This window comes from Parambassis ranga, chromosome 3 (genome assembly GCF_900634625.1).
Source record: "Parambassis ranga chromosome 3, fParRan2.1, whole genome shotgun sequence".
NCBI lineage: Eukaryota > Metazoa > Chordata > Actinopteri > Ambassidae > Parambassis > Parambassis ranga.
In genome coordinates, this window is record NC_041024.1 from 2,595,257 (window position 1) to 2,614,373 (window position 19,117).

A 19,117-nucleotide genomic window follows, 5' to 3' on the forward strand; every position below is an offset into this window, starting at 1 on the left:
GTCTGTTTGTATTGCACAATCAAACAAATATATATCATAGAATTTTAGTTCTTTGATATTTAGTCGACTAAAACTAGACTAAAAGTTAAAAAATGTTGACTAAAATGACCTTTTAGTCACAAGACTAAAATAAAAACTACATCAGAAATTGCTGCCAAGATTAACACTGTTCTGTTGTCATTAAAAATCATCAACAACTTGTGTTGACAACAAGTGAGCAGGATCAGCTGGGCCCACCGTTAGGGAGGTCTCCTAATATAGTACACGGGTCGCCCTCTGCCCCCGGGATTAAATGATGTGTTGCAGTTCTCCCTGCAGCCTCTAGGGGCTGGCTCCAAAAAGCAAGTCAATCCACCTTCTAAACCTCCATGTACAAAAAGTCACTTTTTTAAGTTTACTTTATCTTTATTAAAGTTGTGTTTCCAGCCTGATAGAAAACCTGTTTTATTCTCTATTGATACTTTAGATTATTTTTTATGGGTTTGATTTTTTTTTTTCAAATAATATAATAATCTGCTGACCATTTTGAGTGACAGGTGGGAACAACTCCTTCACTCCCACTTACAGTGATGTCCATTTGTGTATCTACCTGATGCTGTTTTATACTCATTCGTCTTTTTCAACCAAAGGTTTTCCCACAGAAATGTACTTAACAATCATCCTGTTTGTTTATTATATAATTAAATTAAATCTTTTCTTGTCTGCAACAAACTTCTCTGTTGTTATTGCTTCTTATAGTCCGGTCCAGAGCACCACATTCATACACTACACTTATACCACCACAAGGGGGCGCTAGATAGACACAAAGAAATAGATACTGGAGCGAATCAGAAATGATTAATGAATAAAACTAAGTGGTTTAATATTTTATGTTAACACTTACTCGGGTTGTTACTAATACATCTGTGATATTGATCCATTGACCTGTAGTTATCCATACAAGTATCTCACGTGTCATTATGTTAATATAATGTTTTTTTTTTTATGTATTATAAGAAGAAGAACATCCGCTCACACACACGCACACAGATTATGTGTGTAAAGTCGTACAGCTTCTGTCAACATGTGTTTCCAGCAAGGCTCGGTTTACCTCATTAAACTTTATTCCCTCGTGTGGAATTTATGTTGGTGGAGGTCGAGGAAGTGAGATGATGTTCCGTCAGCGTGCTGGCGACACATGGTCACCTGCAGGGTAAACAGAGGAACCCGTCAGTGTGCTGCTCGTGAATTATACAAATATAATCTAGAATAAAGTCCATGGACTTCCTGTTTCCTGGAGGATTTAGGCAGACGTAGGGACAGTACTTCTTTATTGTGGTCAAATATAAATGGACACTAGGTGTCTTCTTTAGCTGACGTGTTTTTAGTTTAGTAAAGCTGGAAATCTTCATCCTAAGACCTAAAAACAAAAAGGTCAAAACGATGACCCACTGATGCAGTGACAGCCTATGTTTGATGCACAGCAATAATCCGATGTTAACCTGAATAAGGTCTTATTCCGACTGAGACACTGCCGCGTAAACACAGTCTGATTAAGGTCATATTCTGAGCCTTAACTGAATTGACACATGTGGAATATGCCCATCCTACTCACACAGTTATGGCCTGTGAACATCTTAATTACACTGTAGCATTTTCACAGCGTTTTCCAGCAGCTTTGATTGGTTGAACGAGCCTCACGATAGCAGCAATTTTATCTCCAGTCTTCACCTGTGAACTAGACCCATAGGCGTCGCTACCATTATATCAGTGGGGGACATGTGTCCCCCACATTTTAAAACAGCCTGTTTGGACCCCCCACATTTAGTGAGTAGGAAACTCCACCTAACGCTGTTTCGATTGCTCGTGAAAAACTCCGTTCCACTTGGTTCATAAGAGAATAACCACCGCGCTGCAATACCGTTACTATAGTAACGGAGCTAACAAAGCCAGTGGCTTTCTTCGAGCGAGCGTAAAACACCGTAAAGAGAACCATCAGTGCTGCTCGAAGCTGGAGGAGGTGACGTCAGTGTCATCCCACAAAGTCCAGCTCATGCTGAAGCCTTACTGTTTGTCACATGGCCCCAGGTGACGTTAGGTTGATGTTAAATCAACTTAGAAAAGTTGGGAGGAAGCTGCTGTTTACTTTCACATTTCACATTTTTCTATGGGATTTGCCAGTTTTTTGTCTCTGTAAATGAGAGAAGGCCTCAGATATGGAGGCTGTTAGTGTAGTAGCACCAGTATGTTTGACAAAACTGTTGTTTCACTTGGAATTAGTTTCTGTTTGTCACCGAGTTTTTGTTGAATCTGTCTCTGAAATAGTCATTAAGTGTTTACTTCTGTAGGTAAAATAGTTTAACAACCTGTTAAAATCCACAGGAAATTGCAACTACTTCATATTATTATATTTCATAATATACTGATGTACTTTTTTTCACCACCCACCCACAGAAGGTGTCCCCCCCACATTTTTAATGCTTCCTACGCCACTGACATGACCATGACTCAAGCAACAGGGGTTGTCTGGCTACCTTTAGCTTAGCTTAGCTTAGCTTAGCGTACGCAATCGAGTTCAGTCTATTCCACTGGCATGTCATGAGCAACCGTGAGCAAAACAACACACTCTATCTGGTGGGAGCGTGTGCACATGTCTGTGTGTGTGTGTGTGTACACATGGGAGGGAGGGTACTCCTGTACCTACAGTGCATGTAAACACCTTCTTCGGAATATCTCCTTAACCAGAATAAGGACCTTAATCAGATTATGGTGCATGTGTAAACACAGTCATCGATAACAGTGATTTGTACTATGGATAAACAAAGAGTTCAGTTCTGAATAATACTGAATACTGGTCATTTCTGGCAATAAAAATCTGTTAATCTGAAATTAAAATTCAGGCTTCTTTGGTCTTAAAATGAGGAAATAAAGAGCTGCCTGCCTGTGGGATTACCCACCGGCCTCAGCTGCACATATTTGCCTGTATTTGGACTAACCAGGAGATTAACAGCTGCCAGCATGATTAAACTGCTCTTAAGAAACATATCGAAGTTTTATTAATAGTTCATAGTGCATCCTCTCCCTGGGGAAAGTGTGCACTGTAAGATTTTACAAATCATATAAAACCACACCTAATAATGCAAAACCAGCCTGATAGACCACTGTCATTCTGGTTGTGTCAATGTGCTGTCTGTTAGTTTCACTGACTGGTTTGGACTTTCTGTTTTTAGCCCTGTTCTATTATAATTCGACTATTTTGCTACTGTAGTCTGACTGATTGACTGACTGCTTGATGAAGTGGTTGGCACACACACACACACACACACACTTTCGCTCCATTGTCTGGATGCCAAGCTGATGTGTAACCCCCGCTCTCAGCCTTCTATCACCGTAAATTTAGCAACAGAAGCTTCTCAGCTGCTCCTTTCCAAAACCTGAGCTCTCCTCTTCCATCCACAGCATTTCACCCATCTCCTTCTCCAGGGTCATGGCTGCCCACCCTCCCCACCTTTTCTACACATTAACATAAACACACACACACACACACACCTCACTCTCATCCCACAGCCAATAAGGGACTGATGATCTCGAGTATCAGTATAACACAAGGACTTATTCTCTGAGCAGAGGGGGCTGATTCTTACAGACCTTCATCTTCGTCGTCGGAGGAGCTTCTCTTCCTCTCTGAGGTGAGTCGGCCGCAGCACCTGAAGTCACTTTTTGACCCTAATCGACACAAAGAGACAAAAAAGAGGAGAGAATTGGTACTTTAGTTGCATTTATGTGTGTGTCCTCTGCAGGCTTTAACCTCAGGAGGAGGTTTGAACCCGGCGTGTCGGGCTGCATGTCAGACGTGTAGTTTATGTTTGGGATGGTTAACAGCCTGCTTGAGTCCTATGCTCAGTTTGATGAAAGAAATCACACATTTAGGCACTTTTAAGGATGCTGATGTTCATTTAAAGTGATGGAGAGACAGCGGTGGAGTTTATTTTTTCATCATTTTAGACACAAAGTTGCTGCCAAATGTGTAGAATTAGAGCAATTTCGTTGATTTCTGACAGATTTTAGTAGAGTTTACACTTGAAGAGTGGCTTTGGATGTAACCTGAGATGCGCTGAATTGTTCGAAATGAATGTAAATCCCGCGGATAAACCTGCTGGAAGCTCAGAGAGCCTCTCTGACGGGGCATCTGTTACAAGTGTGGTGTTTATCTGAGGTCTTAAATCCCACAGAAATGCAGACTATTTGAGCCACAAAGCCTGAAAACATGAAGACTGTTCATTAGAGTCGGTTAAAAATGAATCTTTTGCTGTATGGTAGGTCTGTGCAAATGTTATTTTACTCCATATGTGTGAACATGAGCACATGAGACGTGTGCTTGTTCACTGATTTAGCTTTGAACGGACTTGGTCGTGTTTCTTTGTGTCTGTGGTCACTTAGAAACCATGGCTGACATAAAGATAGTGGTCAGATTTCCTTCGTCTCTCTGATGAGATGTGTCTATATACTCTCCTCTAAATGTCGCTGGATTGGCTCAGGATGTGACTTCCCTCCACGCTCTCACCTGTTTGATCGCTCTTTCAAACTCTCAGCACTGAGTTTTAGTTTCACAGAGACTCCCAGCGTTCGGTGTTCTCACACTGCAAAAACGAAGTGACCACCCACTAAATATACAGCGTGCTGAAGTGTCGGTATGTACTGAGTGAACACTGAGCGAACACTGGACACACAGAGGTGAGGCTGCTGTCAGCTGTGAGTCGATCAAAGAGCTCATTTGTTGGAGGCGGTTGCTGATTGGCTGCCTGGGCGCAGAGGATCCTCCCGCCGGACCGAGCCGGGGGGATTAAAGCAGCTATTTGGACACCGTTCCTCAGCTGATGGGTAGAAATATGATCCAAAACTAATCCTCCCAGTCCTTTGCAGCTGTGCCCACCACTAAATGCAAAGGAGTCATCCAAAGACACATATATATATATATATATATATATCTAACATGATACAGTTGACTATAGATAAGACAGAAAGCAGAGATCCTCCTCATCCTCCTAATTAAAATGACGTCAGCTGAACGGCCTGGATGTATACATATTATATATATATACACATATAAACTGAGAAAGCTACAAAGCCATCGTTGTTTCTGCTCAAAGGTACTTAAATCATGAGCAAGTTAGGGTAAAGTGTCTTGCCCAGGGACACATCAGCATGCAGCCAGGGTGGGATAGAACCGCCAAGAATAGTAGGAATATTTTCTTATGAAATAGATTAATCTCTAAAGAGTCTGCTTTTCAGAAATATATATATTATTGTAAAAACGAAAAAAAACCTAATTGATAAGTTGATCAATCTCAGTTTGAGGCACAGAACCATCCAGGAAACAGTTTGTAAAGGACAGGCACCGTCAAGATAAAACACTTGACAGCTGATTGGATGAACCATCTGTCAGTCACTGACAACACACAACACACTGCAGTGAGTCTTTGAAAGCTAGTGATCAGCAGTCAACAAGTGTGTGGAATATTTCCAACATGCTTGTTAATAAAATAAAACTATAAAAGGCGCTTTTACAGTTTCAACAGTCGTGGCTCATATGCTAGTCTCGTTAGCATGTCTATGGCGTTTTGTATTGTACGTTAGCGTAACGCTAAAGTCTATGCACTGAATTTTATACCTCTTTATAGCAACTATGCTGGTTCTGCTGTTTTACAGTGCAGCTGCTGCTCCACAATAATTATATACTTATATATTTTATTAGTTTAGGGTTATGTGTCAATTTTAAGGGCTAAAAATATGTAGAATATATTCTATTAAATACATTTTATTAAGTACAATAGTTGGTTTTGAGTATGTATTTTTAAGTCACTGTTGTGTTAAATATTTGTCCTATACACTAAAAATTATGGCGAATTCTGTGGAGTGACTTTTATCAAAATAAATAATAATGATTTTTACTTGATTATTAAGGACAAGAGCAGATGTCAGAGCTTAGATCTGTCAGATTGTATTTTCCATTCAGTCTGAGCTGGTGTGATCTGGATGTTCTGATTGAAATCTGACATCACAGCACATATCGGTGGGAAAGAAGCATTACGCATCCTTTAAGCTGAACGGTGCTCAGGTTGCTGATGGTGTGTAATGTTCTGTACATTGGGATTGGATTCTCACATGACAAAACAATCCTGCAAAGAAGATAACACCAGCCAACCAGCTGAGCAAACAGTCCTGTACAAGGTGTGAAAATGCTTCAGAGCTTGAGGACAGATTCAATGTGCTGCTGCAGCAGCTTTTGTGACCTTATAAGTGACTGCAGTCACATCCCAGAGGTCTTCTCCCTCTCTGAGGAGGATGATGGCTTACTGTTACAGTAATTACTTACTGACCCACAAATAGAAAGTGAAGCAAAGAACGGTTTTCTCAGGTTTCCAGCATCCTTTAACTTTAACATGTTTTCTACATGCTTCTACATTCTTCTAGCTTTCTACATGTCAGGTTATCAAGCTGCAGCTGGATGTTTTACCAAAATGGGCTCCTACTTTACTACTGTACTTTTATTAAAGAGTTAACTGACATTTTGCATTAAATTACACCATTAAGGTAGGGTAGGAGATTTTGAAAACTCAGTGAGAGTCAGCCAGATTTCCAAAGTAAAGACACGCCCCTTTCTCTTGGAGCTCCCCTCGAAGCCACGCCTCCAATCACATGGACGCGCATCACCTGAAGACGAGCTGCGGTCTGTGACTTCGGCCATCATGCACGTACCTCTCTGGTGCACGCAGAGCAGGAAGAGAGTGACAACCAGCCAATACTCTGCGCAGGGTCCACCCGGAGGATTGGCTGATGTTTTTAGTGTTTTATAGCTTCCACAGATGATTCATATTCTTCATTTTAAAGCGAAACTGCCGAACTAATCGGTTGCTATCGGATTGTAAAGAGAAGTTACACTAATTTAACTAAAAGTGCATCAGAATGAAATCTCCTACCCGACCTTTAAAAGAAATTCCCCTGCTTGTGTTTAACATACAGCTACAAAATGATCAATAAGATGAGTGCTGACATCACTATGTGTGAGGAAAGCACCACGTTAAAGAATATACCTCTTAAGCATGCAACCTAAAGAGAGGATAAAACACAAAACCTGCCTTAGCCTCATCGTTGATGCAATGTTTTCGGTTTAAAGACGACAGGCTGTTATTTGTCTTCAGGTAAATGCTGTTATCTATAGTGTTATCAATAGTGTTATCAATAGTGTTATCAATAGTGTTATCAATGCGATTACTGTCAAGCCAGAAGAGGGAGGCTTTAAATACCCAAATAAATTTTAATACATATTTAATAATTTATTCATTTTCACAGAATTTGAATTCAACATCTTTGTTAGCTTTTACTTTATTTATATCACAATTTTATTTTAACCTAATTATAAAACTAGGTACAAAAAACATATATTAGATTGGATGTCATATTTTATTTCTTATTTTATTTTGATTTATGTATTTTTACATCACCCATCAACTCATTTTTTAACACAGTTTGTTAAAACCGGGCCACACACTGGATGCCAGTCTACGACAGAGATATTTATAGTATAGTAGTTTTTACTTTATCATAAAACTTCCTAACCTTCATGTATATTTACCCTCATTACTTTTTTACTTATTCATACATTGTTTTTTTTTCAATTGTATTTTTAAGTATTTATTTAATTCCACACCTGCTGTTGTTGTTGTTATTCTATTATTAAAGGCACAGTCTGCTGTGCTGCCGGGCAGACTTTGTAGAGCGACCATCTGACTGTGTGTGTCCGAGCGTTTAACGCGAGGTATTTCTGCAGCAGGACAGATGTCTCTGCAGGGATCAGGCTCTTAACCTTTGTCATATCAGCCAGCCTCCTGCTGCTATTTCCACTCACTTAACTCTCCATCTCTCCCCTCAGGTGTGAAGTCTGCTGTCACCATGTCTGACACTGAGGAAGTGTAAGTGAACGCCTCACGGGCGCCTGATCACATCTATGTGAAGCAGCAGACGTTTCCTGTTCAGGTTCAACTGACTGTTTAAATGTTTTTTTTTTACTGTTTCAGGGATCAGGTCGAGGGTAAGTCACAAACACAGAACGGGTATTTAAAGCAGTGTTTTTCAGCTTTCACCTCTCACACAGCTGATGACTTTGGCTTGAAAGTGAACTTTGACCTGACAGAAATAGCTCCCTACTCATTCGTGTCTGAAGTTACTCCTCTTCCCTCCTATTGTAACACAAAGCTTTGTTTTTTTTACCATTTAGGATATTTTAAAATGACACTGTGTTATGTGTGTTTTTGTCGTCCCACCACATTTTCCTGAAGACGAGGAAGGTAAAGACGACTGAACCGACTCGACATTCGAGGCTTTTCCACACTGTACTAACTGATCAGCTGCCTGTCTCACCCTTAATTTGAAGCGTTTGACAGCTGCTGTTAAAAAACTCCACATATTCATGTTCACATAACATCTGCACAGACTCGTAGGGTTAAATAAATCCAAAACAGAGCCCGTAAATTAATAATTAAGGCCTGTTTGAGGAGCAGATGCTTATTATTATTATTATTATTATTATTGTCTCCTGTTGATTCGTTTTCGTGCTGCTGTCACTTACATTTTACAGCCGTCAGTCAAACACTTCCAGGTTAAGGGTGACTTTTCTCTGACTGAGTGATGTTTTCAATCACATGGGTAAGAAAAAAATGGGACCGAGTCTCCATTTCTTTTCTTGGCATGTGACATGTTTACAGTATGGTCATCTGTTACTGCCGGTGCCACTGTCATTGACCTGGTTCACAAGACGGCCATAGTTTAAACTGCAGATGTGCGGAAAAAAAAAACGACCTGAATGATAATCAGACACAAAGACAGCGAATGGACAGAAAACTTGTACACCATCACCAGTCCTCCATCACCTCAACTTTGGAGAACGTCCTGTTTCATAGGGGGCGCTATTAAGAGCATCAGTTTAAGCAATACCGCTATGTTTTTAATATAAAGGGTCCTTTCACAGCATCTGCTATTTGAGCTGCACTATGATAGAACACAACCTGGTGTCAGAACTGACCAATCCATGAGTAGAATAATAGAGAGTATGCTATACGTCACATTCCCAGCAGTACACTCAGACTGAGTGGCAAAAAGCTGCTAACATGGCTGCCTCAAGTGGGAACAACAGCGAAAACAGGAGTAAAAACAGACCATTATCTCCTTAAACTGAAGGCCGAGCAGTGACCTCAGTGGTCCATGGACACTAACGTGACTGATAATCACATTATCAGATACTTATATGTTGTATTAATACTTAGAACATAAGTCTGTGTATCATTAGCGCCTATATATCAATAATATTAGACAACATTAAATGTATTCAGCAGAAACAAAGCTGGTTGTCCCTCCCTTAGCTTCTGATTTCTTGTTGAAATCAGTTTTCAAAACAACGCGACGCAGTGACTTCCGCATCTCATGGCGTCACACGCATACACTCTTGGAACCGACCAATCAGGATCCATAAGCAGACCGATAGCTTTTATAGCATTAGCTTTCAATCGAAACTATATTTTCTACAAATAAAGTAAAAAAAAAACCCAGACGTTCATGTACCAAACCAGTCAGTGTTAGAGTGAAACACTAATAACCGTAAACACAACCAGCACAACTGCTTTTAAACACGTAGGAAAGTTAGCAAACGGACTTTAGCATGATGCTAACGTATAACAGAAACGCCATAGACATGCTAACGGGACTAGCATATGTGCCGCGCCACCACATTCCAGCCAGAAAAACACGAATCAACCACTTCACAAATACACACATGAAAAGATAACACTTACAGGTTTATGAGTCCTTTGCTCTGAAACGTCTCAACAGCTGCAGTGTTGTCAGTCTGTCGGTCCATTGTGACCATTACAACTGAACATGTGTCAACAAATCTAATTAAACTCAGAACTCCACCTGCTGCTGTGAACTGCAGGAGGAGGGACACAAAAACAAACAAACAAACAAATGCATTTATTACATGTAAAAACAGAGCATGTACAAGATGAGTAATCATCATCATTTGTACTTTTCTAACACGTTCATGGAGAAATTAGGAAATTATTATTTAAAGTTAAAAAAATGTAACAATGTGTGGAATATTATTTAACCATAGTCTTTTGTGTACACAATGTGTAGGATTATCATTAGAAAGTACACATTTTATTCTTTTTTCTTACTAGGATTTAATTTAAAGACCTTATAATGATAATTTTTTATAATTCTTTATTAGTCCCACAGAGGGGAAATTTCTTGAAGCTGCTGCCAAGTGATGTCAAACAATCACCAGCAAGGCGCGCCACACACCAGTGAGTACACTGGAGGCAGTGCGGGTAAAGGACACATGACAGTGACTAGGGAGGAGTTGGGATTGAACCACCAACCTTCCGGTTATCGGACAACCCTGCTCTACCACTGAGCCCCTGCCGCCCTAATGATAATACATGACATTTTAACACATTAGCTTTATCTTTATCTGATGAAGTTCAGACAGAAAAACTAGTTTTCTGGCTGAATTCCTGTCTGTCCTTCAGGTAGTTTCACTCATCAGCAGTTCAATATGGCTTCCCTGTGAAAGGTCAACTGACTCTCTCTTATATCATCATGTGTTTCTCTCTCTCCCTGTTCTCCAGCAGCGCTGTGCCTCGCTCACCCATCCATCTTCTCTGTAACTAAAGTACTCTCTCACTTTTGGTTTTCTAATGGCTCTGTCATGTCTGTGGTCTTCATTAACGGCCTTCTCCGACACCCTCGCCCCGGCGGTTTGGTGCATGCTGCGTGCCCGTAGCCCAGGAGGAGGTAGTAGAAGTAGAAGTAGCCCCTGAGGCGGAGGCCCAGGTAGAAGCAGAGCCAGAGGTAGAGCCTGAACCAGAGCCAGAGCCAGAGCCACAGGAGGTGGTGCAGCGGGTGGTTCATGAGGAGGAAGGTACGTGGCATCATGGGCAGTCCCTTCACCCTTCTCCTGCAGGACATCCAGCACTGTGCTTGGTACAGGATCCACACGCTGCAAAGCACGTCTGACAGGCCAGAGTCTGAAGCCAGTCGGCGTGGTTACACTTCCTGCTTTTTAATCTGTACATTCATGCAGATATTTGCAGGTAAAGCTGCGAGGGTGGAGCAGAAAAGCAGGAACTGTAATCATCACTGTGTTTTCTAACTGCAGTGGCTGAACGCTGTCCTGTCGGGGGCGATGTTTTTGCAGCTCACTGATCTGTAGTTCCATTTTTAGCATTAGCCCTGGAGGTACCTCCTCTTCAGAACTGCCCAGTATGAGTCTGCAGACACACTCATGGTGTTTACAGTAGCTTCACTTTCCCACAACACATATGAAAAAAAATAGTAGCTGCACATATTCAGATGTACACTTGGTTCTGACTGTGGTGCTGATCACAAACCTATGAACAGGTTAAATTGAAATAAACACGTTCTTCCTTATACACATTCAGGCTCCCCAGATGATCAACCTTTACTTTTTGGAACTTATCTTTATTAAACCTTTTGAAAACTGTGTTTCCATCAGAGGAGCTTTGGTCTAAATGAGACTATAAAGAGCCCCGATCTAGTTGAGCTGTGTTTGTCAGACCTTTTGAGGTTTTATGTTTATACTGTTTATACTGAGTGTTGTCCGACCTCCTCCGATCGTGGGATTGCCGTCTTAGAAGCTATAGGGTAAAGGTTGTGACTGGTGGGGGCTCAGACATGGTGGCGGACCTTCTCTCAGCGGTCTGGGGGTTTGAGGATCTCTGACAGGGAACTGATGACGTCAAAAAAAATGACTGAAAAAACTATTTGCTTGAAAGGTACAAAACTAAAAACTAGTCATTTACAACGCCTCATTTTCCACCAGTGGTTAGGATTAAAAGTGTTGAAACACAGCCAGCTGAGGACAGGCATTAAAAACAGGTTAAGGCTGTAGGACCTAATAATGCTGGCTTCGATTAGCTGAAAGAATTCTGACTCAAAACTTGTGCTGTGTGTCACAGATGATAGTTCAATCAGGAGAGACAAAGATGAATAGATGAGAAAAATATTTGAATGAAATGTGCTTTGGCGTTCTAGACCCCGACGTGATGACCAACATCCAAAAGGGTGAAAGGACAGGAGATCCCCCCGGGTCTAGACCCTGGTGGTGGTGAAGGGGAGCAGGGGATAAGAGGCCTTGGGCTGTTGAGGAACTGGTGGAGCTTGGGGTGGAGGAGGGTTGCCGAAATCGATCTGAAAGACAGCTGGAGAGGAGACGGAAAACTTTTAAATGATTTTTGCTGAGCTGTGATTGGACAGGAGAGGGACGGCTCGACCGCTGATTGGAGGGGGAGTTTCTCTATATTAACCACCTGATTAAAGTGGGAGGCAGAGAGAGAGAAGATGGGCGAGGGAGAAGGAGAGATAAAGTGTGAGGAGGATGAAAAGGGAGAGGCGGTTGGAAGAATGATGGCTAGACCATGTGACACAGATGGAAACACAGATTATAAAAGGCTGCAAAAAAATCTTCGTTTTCAGGAAAATTCCTGCAAAAAAAATCTAAATTTACAGCTGATTCCTCTTGTTTTAACTTTTCATTTTTATTCTAGCGCCACCTACAGGTCAAATCTGTATGGGTTTCTTATAATCAGGTTAGCTCATGTCTACGCTGCTCACTTTTCACGCTTCCTGTCGTAAAACACCGGGTTAAGGATCACCTGTTTGTGGACACCAGCATAAACGTGCACCACTCTCTCCTCATGAAGGCTTCACTGTGTCACTGCTGTTCCATCACACACACACACACTCATCCACGGCGAGCACACACTCACACACCAGCTCAGCGTCCTTGTTCACCAGTGCTGCTCTGTGTCAGATGTGTGTTTCCAATACGAGCTGTGCTTTTTAAATGTTGGAAGGGAGAAGAAGAAAAGCTGCCGCCTTTACATGAATCAATCAGTCTCATCCTTGGCCTCCCGTCCATTTTGATAACCATTGGCGTTTTTTGGCGAACTCCTGTGGCGTCACTCTTCGAGGCCATGCAGCAGAAAGGATGATTCAGTCATGTAAAAGCTTTTTCTTCAGCTCCCCTCCCTCCATGTTTAGCATCTTCTGTTTTATCTGTGTGTAGATTAAGAGAGTGAGATTGGCAGATTGCTCTGAAGCGTTTACAGTGGGGTGTCATGACAAAAAAACCACCGTCCTCTCTGTTCAAAAGAAAAATCTTTCTTTGGCTCAGATGTGTTTGTTTACAGATGGAGTCGCTGCGGAAGTCCCAGCTTATGGAACTAATGCATCAGCATCACTGCTTCAGCACCAAAAACACTGTTAGAGCCATTAAAACCACTAGAGGGCAGAACATCACCGAAACAAGCCATTAGTCTGAAGGCTGTGGCCACAAAGAAGCAACAACACACATAAAAAAACTCCTTAAAATCATCATGGGAGCATTTCCTGACCTCACATGACAGGAAACAAGATGCAACACCAGATTCTCAACACACCCACCAGGCCGGAACTTCACAAATTAAACACGAACAACACAAATATATAAAAATGTCTAAAAAAAGTTAGTAGTAGAAAAGAAACTCACGAAGTGTCAACATCTAGCAACACCTAGTTTAACCTGTTGCTTGTTAGAGCAGTGAACCAGGACTTGAACAGGTCCTGTTGCGGTGCTTCAAACACAAACAACTGCAGAAAGACAGACGTAACTGTACCAGCAACGATGGGCATGTGTGAGTCTGTGCCCGCTGTCGCAGCTGTGTGGCATTCAGCGTCCATGCCTCCTTATTATGAGACTTAAACAGGGATTATTAATCTGGACGTGGCTGCCAGCAGTGTGTTGATGCAGGATTATTGCATGACATGAGGTGGGATTTTATGCAGCGGCTGCCGACAACAAACACGCACACACACACACACACACCCCATTCCTGTAAATGTGCTTTGTTAGCTGTGCACTGTGAGGAGGACCGGTCCAGGCCGCCCACTAATGATCTCTGTTCTGCTCTTGCTTTGGACGCTTGCTGCATGCAGAGGCCTATGAAGAGGAAGGTATGTGGATCTGAATTCTTCTCTGCTCTGACAGACACATCAATGTTTGTTTGATCTTCCCTGAGAGAGAGAGAGAGAGAGAGAGAGAGAGAGAGAGAGAAGCAGAATAAATCAGTGTGATTCAGGCCGCTGTGGAGGAACAGGATTCATGTTCATCGTCATGGTTACGGGCCTCCCTGTGCTCATCTCTCTGCTTCTTCTTCTTCTTTTTTTTTTGCATGACTCCGTCCTGCCAGGGGACGAGGGAGATCAAGATGGTAGTTTGTATTTCCGGCTGAGTCGCTGTTGCTTTGCCTGCTTTTATTCTTCTCCCCGTGTTGTCTGTTGGTTTTATTTTTTATTTTTTTTTTAACGTGAAGGGTCCCGTAAATAAAAAAAAAACAATAAAAAATAAAAAATAAATTAAAATTAAAATCTAATCACACACTTCCTAATCCCAGCTGTGTCTTTACCACAACAAAAAAAAAAAATTAACAGGAATTACAAGTTGGACGCGTGTGCGCTGACGTATGTTCAGAACCTTTAACTGTGGTTGATCACTGATCTGAGCACTTTCTTTCATTTACACACTAATTCACAACAAATTAATTAATTAATTAACATCGTGAAGAAGACAAATAATGTGACTGATACGGTCAGTGGCCTCACTGCTGTGTGTGAAGACTTACCTCAAAGGAAACACACAGTAACGCTGCTTCTACATCACACAAGTTTGATGCCTTCTTGTCACCTTCCACACAGACTGACACCGACAGCAGCGATGATGAGTTTTTGTAGTCCAACCAGGACGTTTAGTGTCTCTTGTAGTCCAGAGACTTCATGGCACAATTTAAACAGTTAGAGTTGTGAGTGAGTTGTTTCACTGGAAAAGATGGAATTTAGTCCTCCCTGCTGTGTCTGTAGCAGCTGGTTAGCATAGCTTAGCTTAGCTTGAAGGCTAGAAAGTGCTAGCCTGTGTCTTTGTAGTAACATATTACAACAAATCGTCGGATGTTTTATTCTTATTTCGCACAAATTGCTGTTGAACTTTAGTGTTTTCTTTTTTCTTTCTTAATCTTAGTCTTAATCTTAATCCTAATCTTAAAAGTTACATTCTTTTAACTCAGTTTAGCAGCTAAGATAAGCTGTTAGCTCTGTTTCTCGGAAAGCTTGAAGCATTTCCACAGACTGATGGTGTCGGTTGTCGGGCGGTGTTGCTGTGTGTTTCGAGGCTGATGATGCTGCACGGTGGTCAGGTCACTGTTGATGGAAAGTATTGCTAAAATTAAAACTCACTCTCACATTACAACAATGTACTGGAGGTGTGAACCAACCTGCAGCCCTCAGACGTAACTCTTTGGCTTGTCCACGTGGATTCTGATTAACCAGCAGCTGTTGACACTCTCTCCACGCTCATGTCTCTGACGGCTCTGTCTCTCTGTCTGTCCTCTCCCTACTGATGTTACAATCATGGAAATCCAGAAGAGAAGCCAAAGTTCAAGTGAGCGCAACACAAACATTTTTACAGCTCTTTATGTTTGGATGCTGTTTGTCTCACTGTTGTTGTCTTCTTGTCACAGACCGTCTGCTCCGAAGATCCCAGATGGAGAGAAAGTGGACTTTGATGTAAGCTTTCAGTTGATCGACATTTAAAGTTTCAGGTGTCTGCTTGTTAGCAAGAAAAGATTAAGATTAAGATTAAGAAACCTTTATTAGTCCCACAATGGGGAAATTGCATTTTTGCAACAGCAGATACAATAGAATATAATCAAAACTGAAGTGATAACAGTCTGCACCGATGCATGATGCAGAGTACATATTTATAATAACACATTTGGTCAATAATACGTCCTCCAGACAGATAGAGCTGCAGACGTCCAGGTTAGGAGGCAGGTTGGGGTAATGTGGGCACGTGAAGGATAGACTTTTACTCTATAGTCTGTGGTTTGAGTCCCCAACACTGTCAGCTGTTTTGTCTTCACTTGTTGTTAAATGAAGTTTTAGCTGCATTATTTAAAGGTATGGTAGGAGATTTTAAAAACTCAGTGAGAGTCAGCCAGATTTGGAAAGTAAACACATGCCCCTTTCTCTCGGAGCTCACCTCGAAGCCACGCATCCCAATCACATGGATGCGCATCACCTGAAGACGAGCTGCGGTCTGTGACTTCGGCCATCGTGCACGTACCTCTCTGGTGCATGCAGAGCAGGAAGAGAGTGACAACCAGCCAATACTCCGCGCAGGGTCCACCCGGAGGATTGGCTGATGTTTTTAGTGTTTTATAGCTTCCACAGATGATTCATATTCTTCGTTTTAAAGCGAAACTGCCGAACTAATCGGTTGCTATCGGATTGTAAAGAGAAGTTACACTAATTTAACTAAAAGTGCATCAGAATGAAATCTCCTACCCTACCTTTAACAAAACGGTTCTCCACTTTACTCTGTTCATGAACTGTATCAAAATCCTGCATGTCAGACAGACCTCTCTCTGAATTTTTGTCAGTCGATCGAGGCTTCCTGCTATGCAGTGCAGATTTTTTTACAGAATATTTTAGTGCAAATTATTTTTCAGGAGAATGTTTAAGACATTTAGCTTTGAATTGGTGGATTCTAAACCCACTGAAAAGTTCAGACTTAACACACAACAGTTTTGGTTAAAGGGAGAGTTCATCCCAAAAGCTAATATCCTTTAGTTTCCTAGTTTCCTTTAGTCTGCAGTGGAGTTTGTCCACTCGGCTCTGACTATCCAACTGATGATGATTGCAAAGAAGACATCATGCTTGTTTGTGAACACAGCCTCTTGTTTTACAGGATATCCAGAAGAAACGTCAAAACAAAGATCTGTTCGAGCTGCAGTCGCTGATCGATGCTCACTTTGAGTGCAGGAAGAAGGAGGAAGAGGAGCTCATCGCCCTGAAAGAAAGAATCGTGAGCTTGTGTCCAGATTAAACAAATGTTGTTGTATCATTTGTGAAAAAAAACTTTGCATGGTTGTGTGTTTTTAGGAGAAGCGCCGCGCTGAGCGAGCTGAGCAGCAGAGGATTCGTGCTGAAAAGGATAAAGAGCGGCAGGCCAGGCGGGAGGTGTGTGTGTTGTTTTATATGATTGTCAGACATTGTTGCATTGTGAGCTTATTGTGATAAAATTGGTTTTCTCAGGCGGAGCGGCAGAGGAAGGAGGAGGCCGATGCCCAGAGGAAGGCTGACGATGAAGCCAAGAAGAAGATAGCACTGACCAACATGGGCTCAGGCTTCACCAGCCACCTGCAGAAGGTTTGTTTTCTTGTCGTCTTGGTCTCTGCTGGATTTTAGATTTTTGTTTCACATTAAAAGTTTTAACAAGCCTGATTTTTTTTTTTGCTAGATTGACCAGAAGAGAGGCAAGAAGCAGACTGAAAGAGAAAAGAAGAAGAAGGTTCTGGCTGAGAGATGCAAACCGCTCAACATTGAAAATCTTAGTGACGACAAACTGAGGTAAAATAAAGCAAAGACACACTAAGATGACAATCAAAGGCTGAAAGTTATTGTTTTCTACAATAAAGTGAATTTATGTGTCTTTACAAATCAGATTTGGTTTGTGTTTGTTAGGGACACAGCGAAAGATCTGTGGGAGAAGCTGCACAGCCTGGAAGCAATTAAGTATGACCACCACGAGAGGCTGAAGAGACAGAGATATGAGGTCAGTGAGGGGACCGCCGAAGGCTGCAGCTTTACAGTGAGTCTGTCCCTGTCAGCCTCAGTCACAGCTCTGCGTCTGTCTTTCAGGTCATCTCGCTCAGAAACCGCATTGACGAGCTGCAGAAACAGTAAGTGATGCACAACAACACAGAAGTACAATCCTGAGCCATGCAACAGCGCCGCCTCTGGTTGCATTTTGAACATGGTGTAACACCGGACACCAGAGTGCGCTGTAGCTCCAAAAGAGACACAGCTTGATTTGCTGTGCAGGGCTGACTCTGTTTTTACGTTCTGCGCCTTGCAGCAGCAAGAAGGGAGCTGCCAGTCGTCGCAGGAAATGAGCGGGTCTGCAGTGCCGGTCAGCCGGGGGCAGGAGGCCCGTTCCCCCCACCCATCACCACCAAGCCCCCACAGATCTGGACAGCAACAACTGGATGTCTTAGCTCCTGAGTCTGAGTGAAAAAGGTTTCAGGATGAATTTAGCTTCAATAAAGACACAAATAAAAAGAGAACTCTGTTTATTTAAGAAGGATGTGACGGTTCGAACAATAAAGTGCAGAAATGGTTGATCTGGCTGTCTCTCTGGAACTATAATTGAGAAATTATTAAAAATTCACTATAATTAATCCATTCCAGTAAAATATCAGCTGCAGATTTTATGGAGGATTTATAGTGAATTTTTAAAAATGCAAATATTTTTCGAAAATTCCTCCTCTATCACCACAGTGAGTTTCATGAAAAAGTACTGCAGGATTATGAAGACATGGAAGGTTGAATTGGCAAAAGAATCTGACATTTCGAAAAATATGCACATTTTTAAATATTCACTATAAATAATCCATATAAGATACAGCTAATAATTCACTGGATTATTGATAAAAACAGGTCTCCTCTATCACCACAGTGAGTTTCATGAAAAAATATTACAGGATTATGGAGACATGGAAGGTTGAATTGGCACAGAAATCTGAATTTTTGCAAAATATGTGCATTTTTAAAAAATCACTATAAATCATCCATAAAAGCTACAGCTAATAATTCACTGGATTATTGATAAAGAAGGTCTCCTCTATCACCACAGTGAGTTTCATGAAAAAATACTGCAGGATTATGGAGACATGGAAGGTTGAATTGGCACAGAAATCTGAATTGTCAAAAAATATGTGCATTTTTAAAAGTTCACTATAAATAATCCATAAAAGATACAGCTAATAATTCACTGGATTATTGATAAAGAAGATCTCCTCTATCACCACAGTGAGTTTCATGAGAAAATACTGCAGGATTATGGAGACATGGAAGGTTGAATTGGCAAAAGAATCTGACATTTCGAAAAATATTTGCATATTTAAAAAAATCACTATAAATAATCCATAAATGCTGTAGCAGATATTCCACTGGATTATTGATAAAG

At 41.5% G+C, this 19,117-nt stretch overlaps 1 protein-coding gene across 10 annotated transcripts; it reads left to right on the forward strand.

Moving 5' to 3' along the window:
• Nucleotides 1–3,513: 3,513 nt before the first annotated feature.
• On the forward strand, nt 3,514–18,272 carry tnnt3b (troponin T type 3b (skeletal, fast)). Of its 10 annotated transcripts, XM_028401236.1 has the most exons (16): nt 3,514–3,668; nt 7,913–7,952; nt 8,058–8,071; nt 8,319–8,327; nt 10,820–10,957; nt 14,032–14,049; nt 14,286–14,306; nt 15,511–15,529; nt 15,609–15,654; nt 16,838–16,954; nt 17,032–17,109; nt 17,185–17,298; nt 17,390–17,499; nt 17,614–17,704; nt 17,791–17,831; nt 18,008–18,272. In XM_028401236.1, the coding sequence occupies exons 2-16, from the start codon at nt 7,933–7,935 to the stop codon at nt 18,042–18,044; spliced, it is 873 nt and encodes a 290-aa protein (XP_028257037.1). In that variant the 5' UTR covers nt 3,514–3,668; nt 7,913–7,932; the 3' UTR covers nt 18,045–18,272. The 10 variants fall into 10 exon arrangements, with proteins under 10 accessions (XP_028257037.1, XP_028257040.1, XP_028257039.1 ...); XM_028401239.1 differs by lacking the exon at nt 14,286–14,306; XM_028401238.1 differs by lacking the exon at nt 14,032–14,049.
• Nucleotides 18,273–19,117: the final 845 nt, after the last annotated feature.

Bases quoted from the DNA above. Each gene is read 5' to 3' on its own strand.
- tnnt3b (XM_028401236.1), top strand. From the start codon at position 7,933: ATGTCTGACACTGAGGAAGT. The intron at 16,955-17,031 runs GTGAGCTTGTGT...GTGTGTTTTTAG, and splicing joins TCGCCCTGAAAGAAAGAATC to GAGAAGCGCCGCGCTGAGCG. The intron at 17,832-18,007 runs GTAAGTGATGCA...TGCGCCTTGCAG, and splicing joins ATTGACGAGCTGCAGAAACA to CAGCAAGAAGGGAGCTGCCA.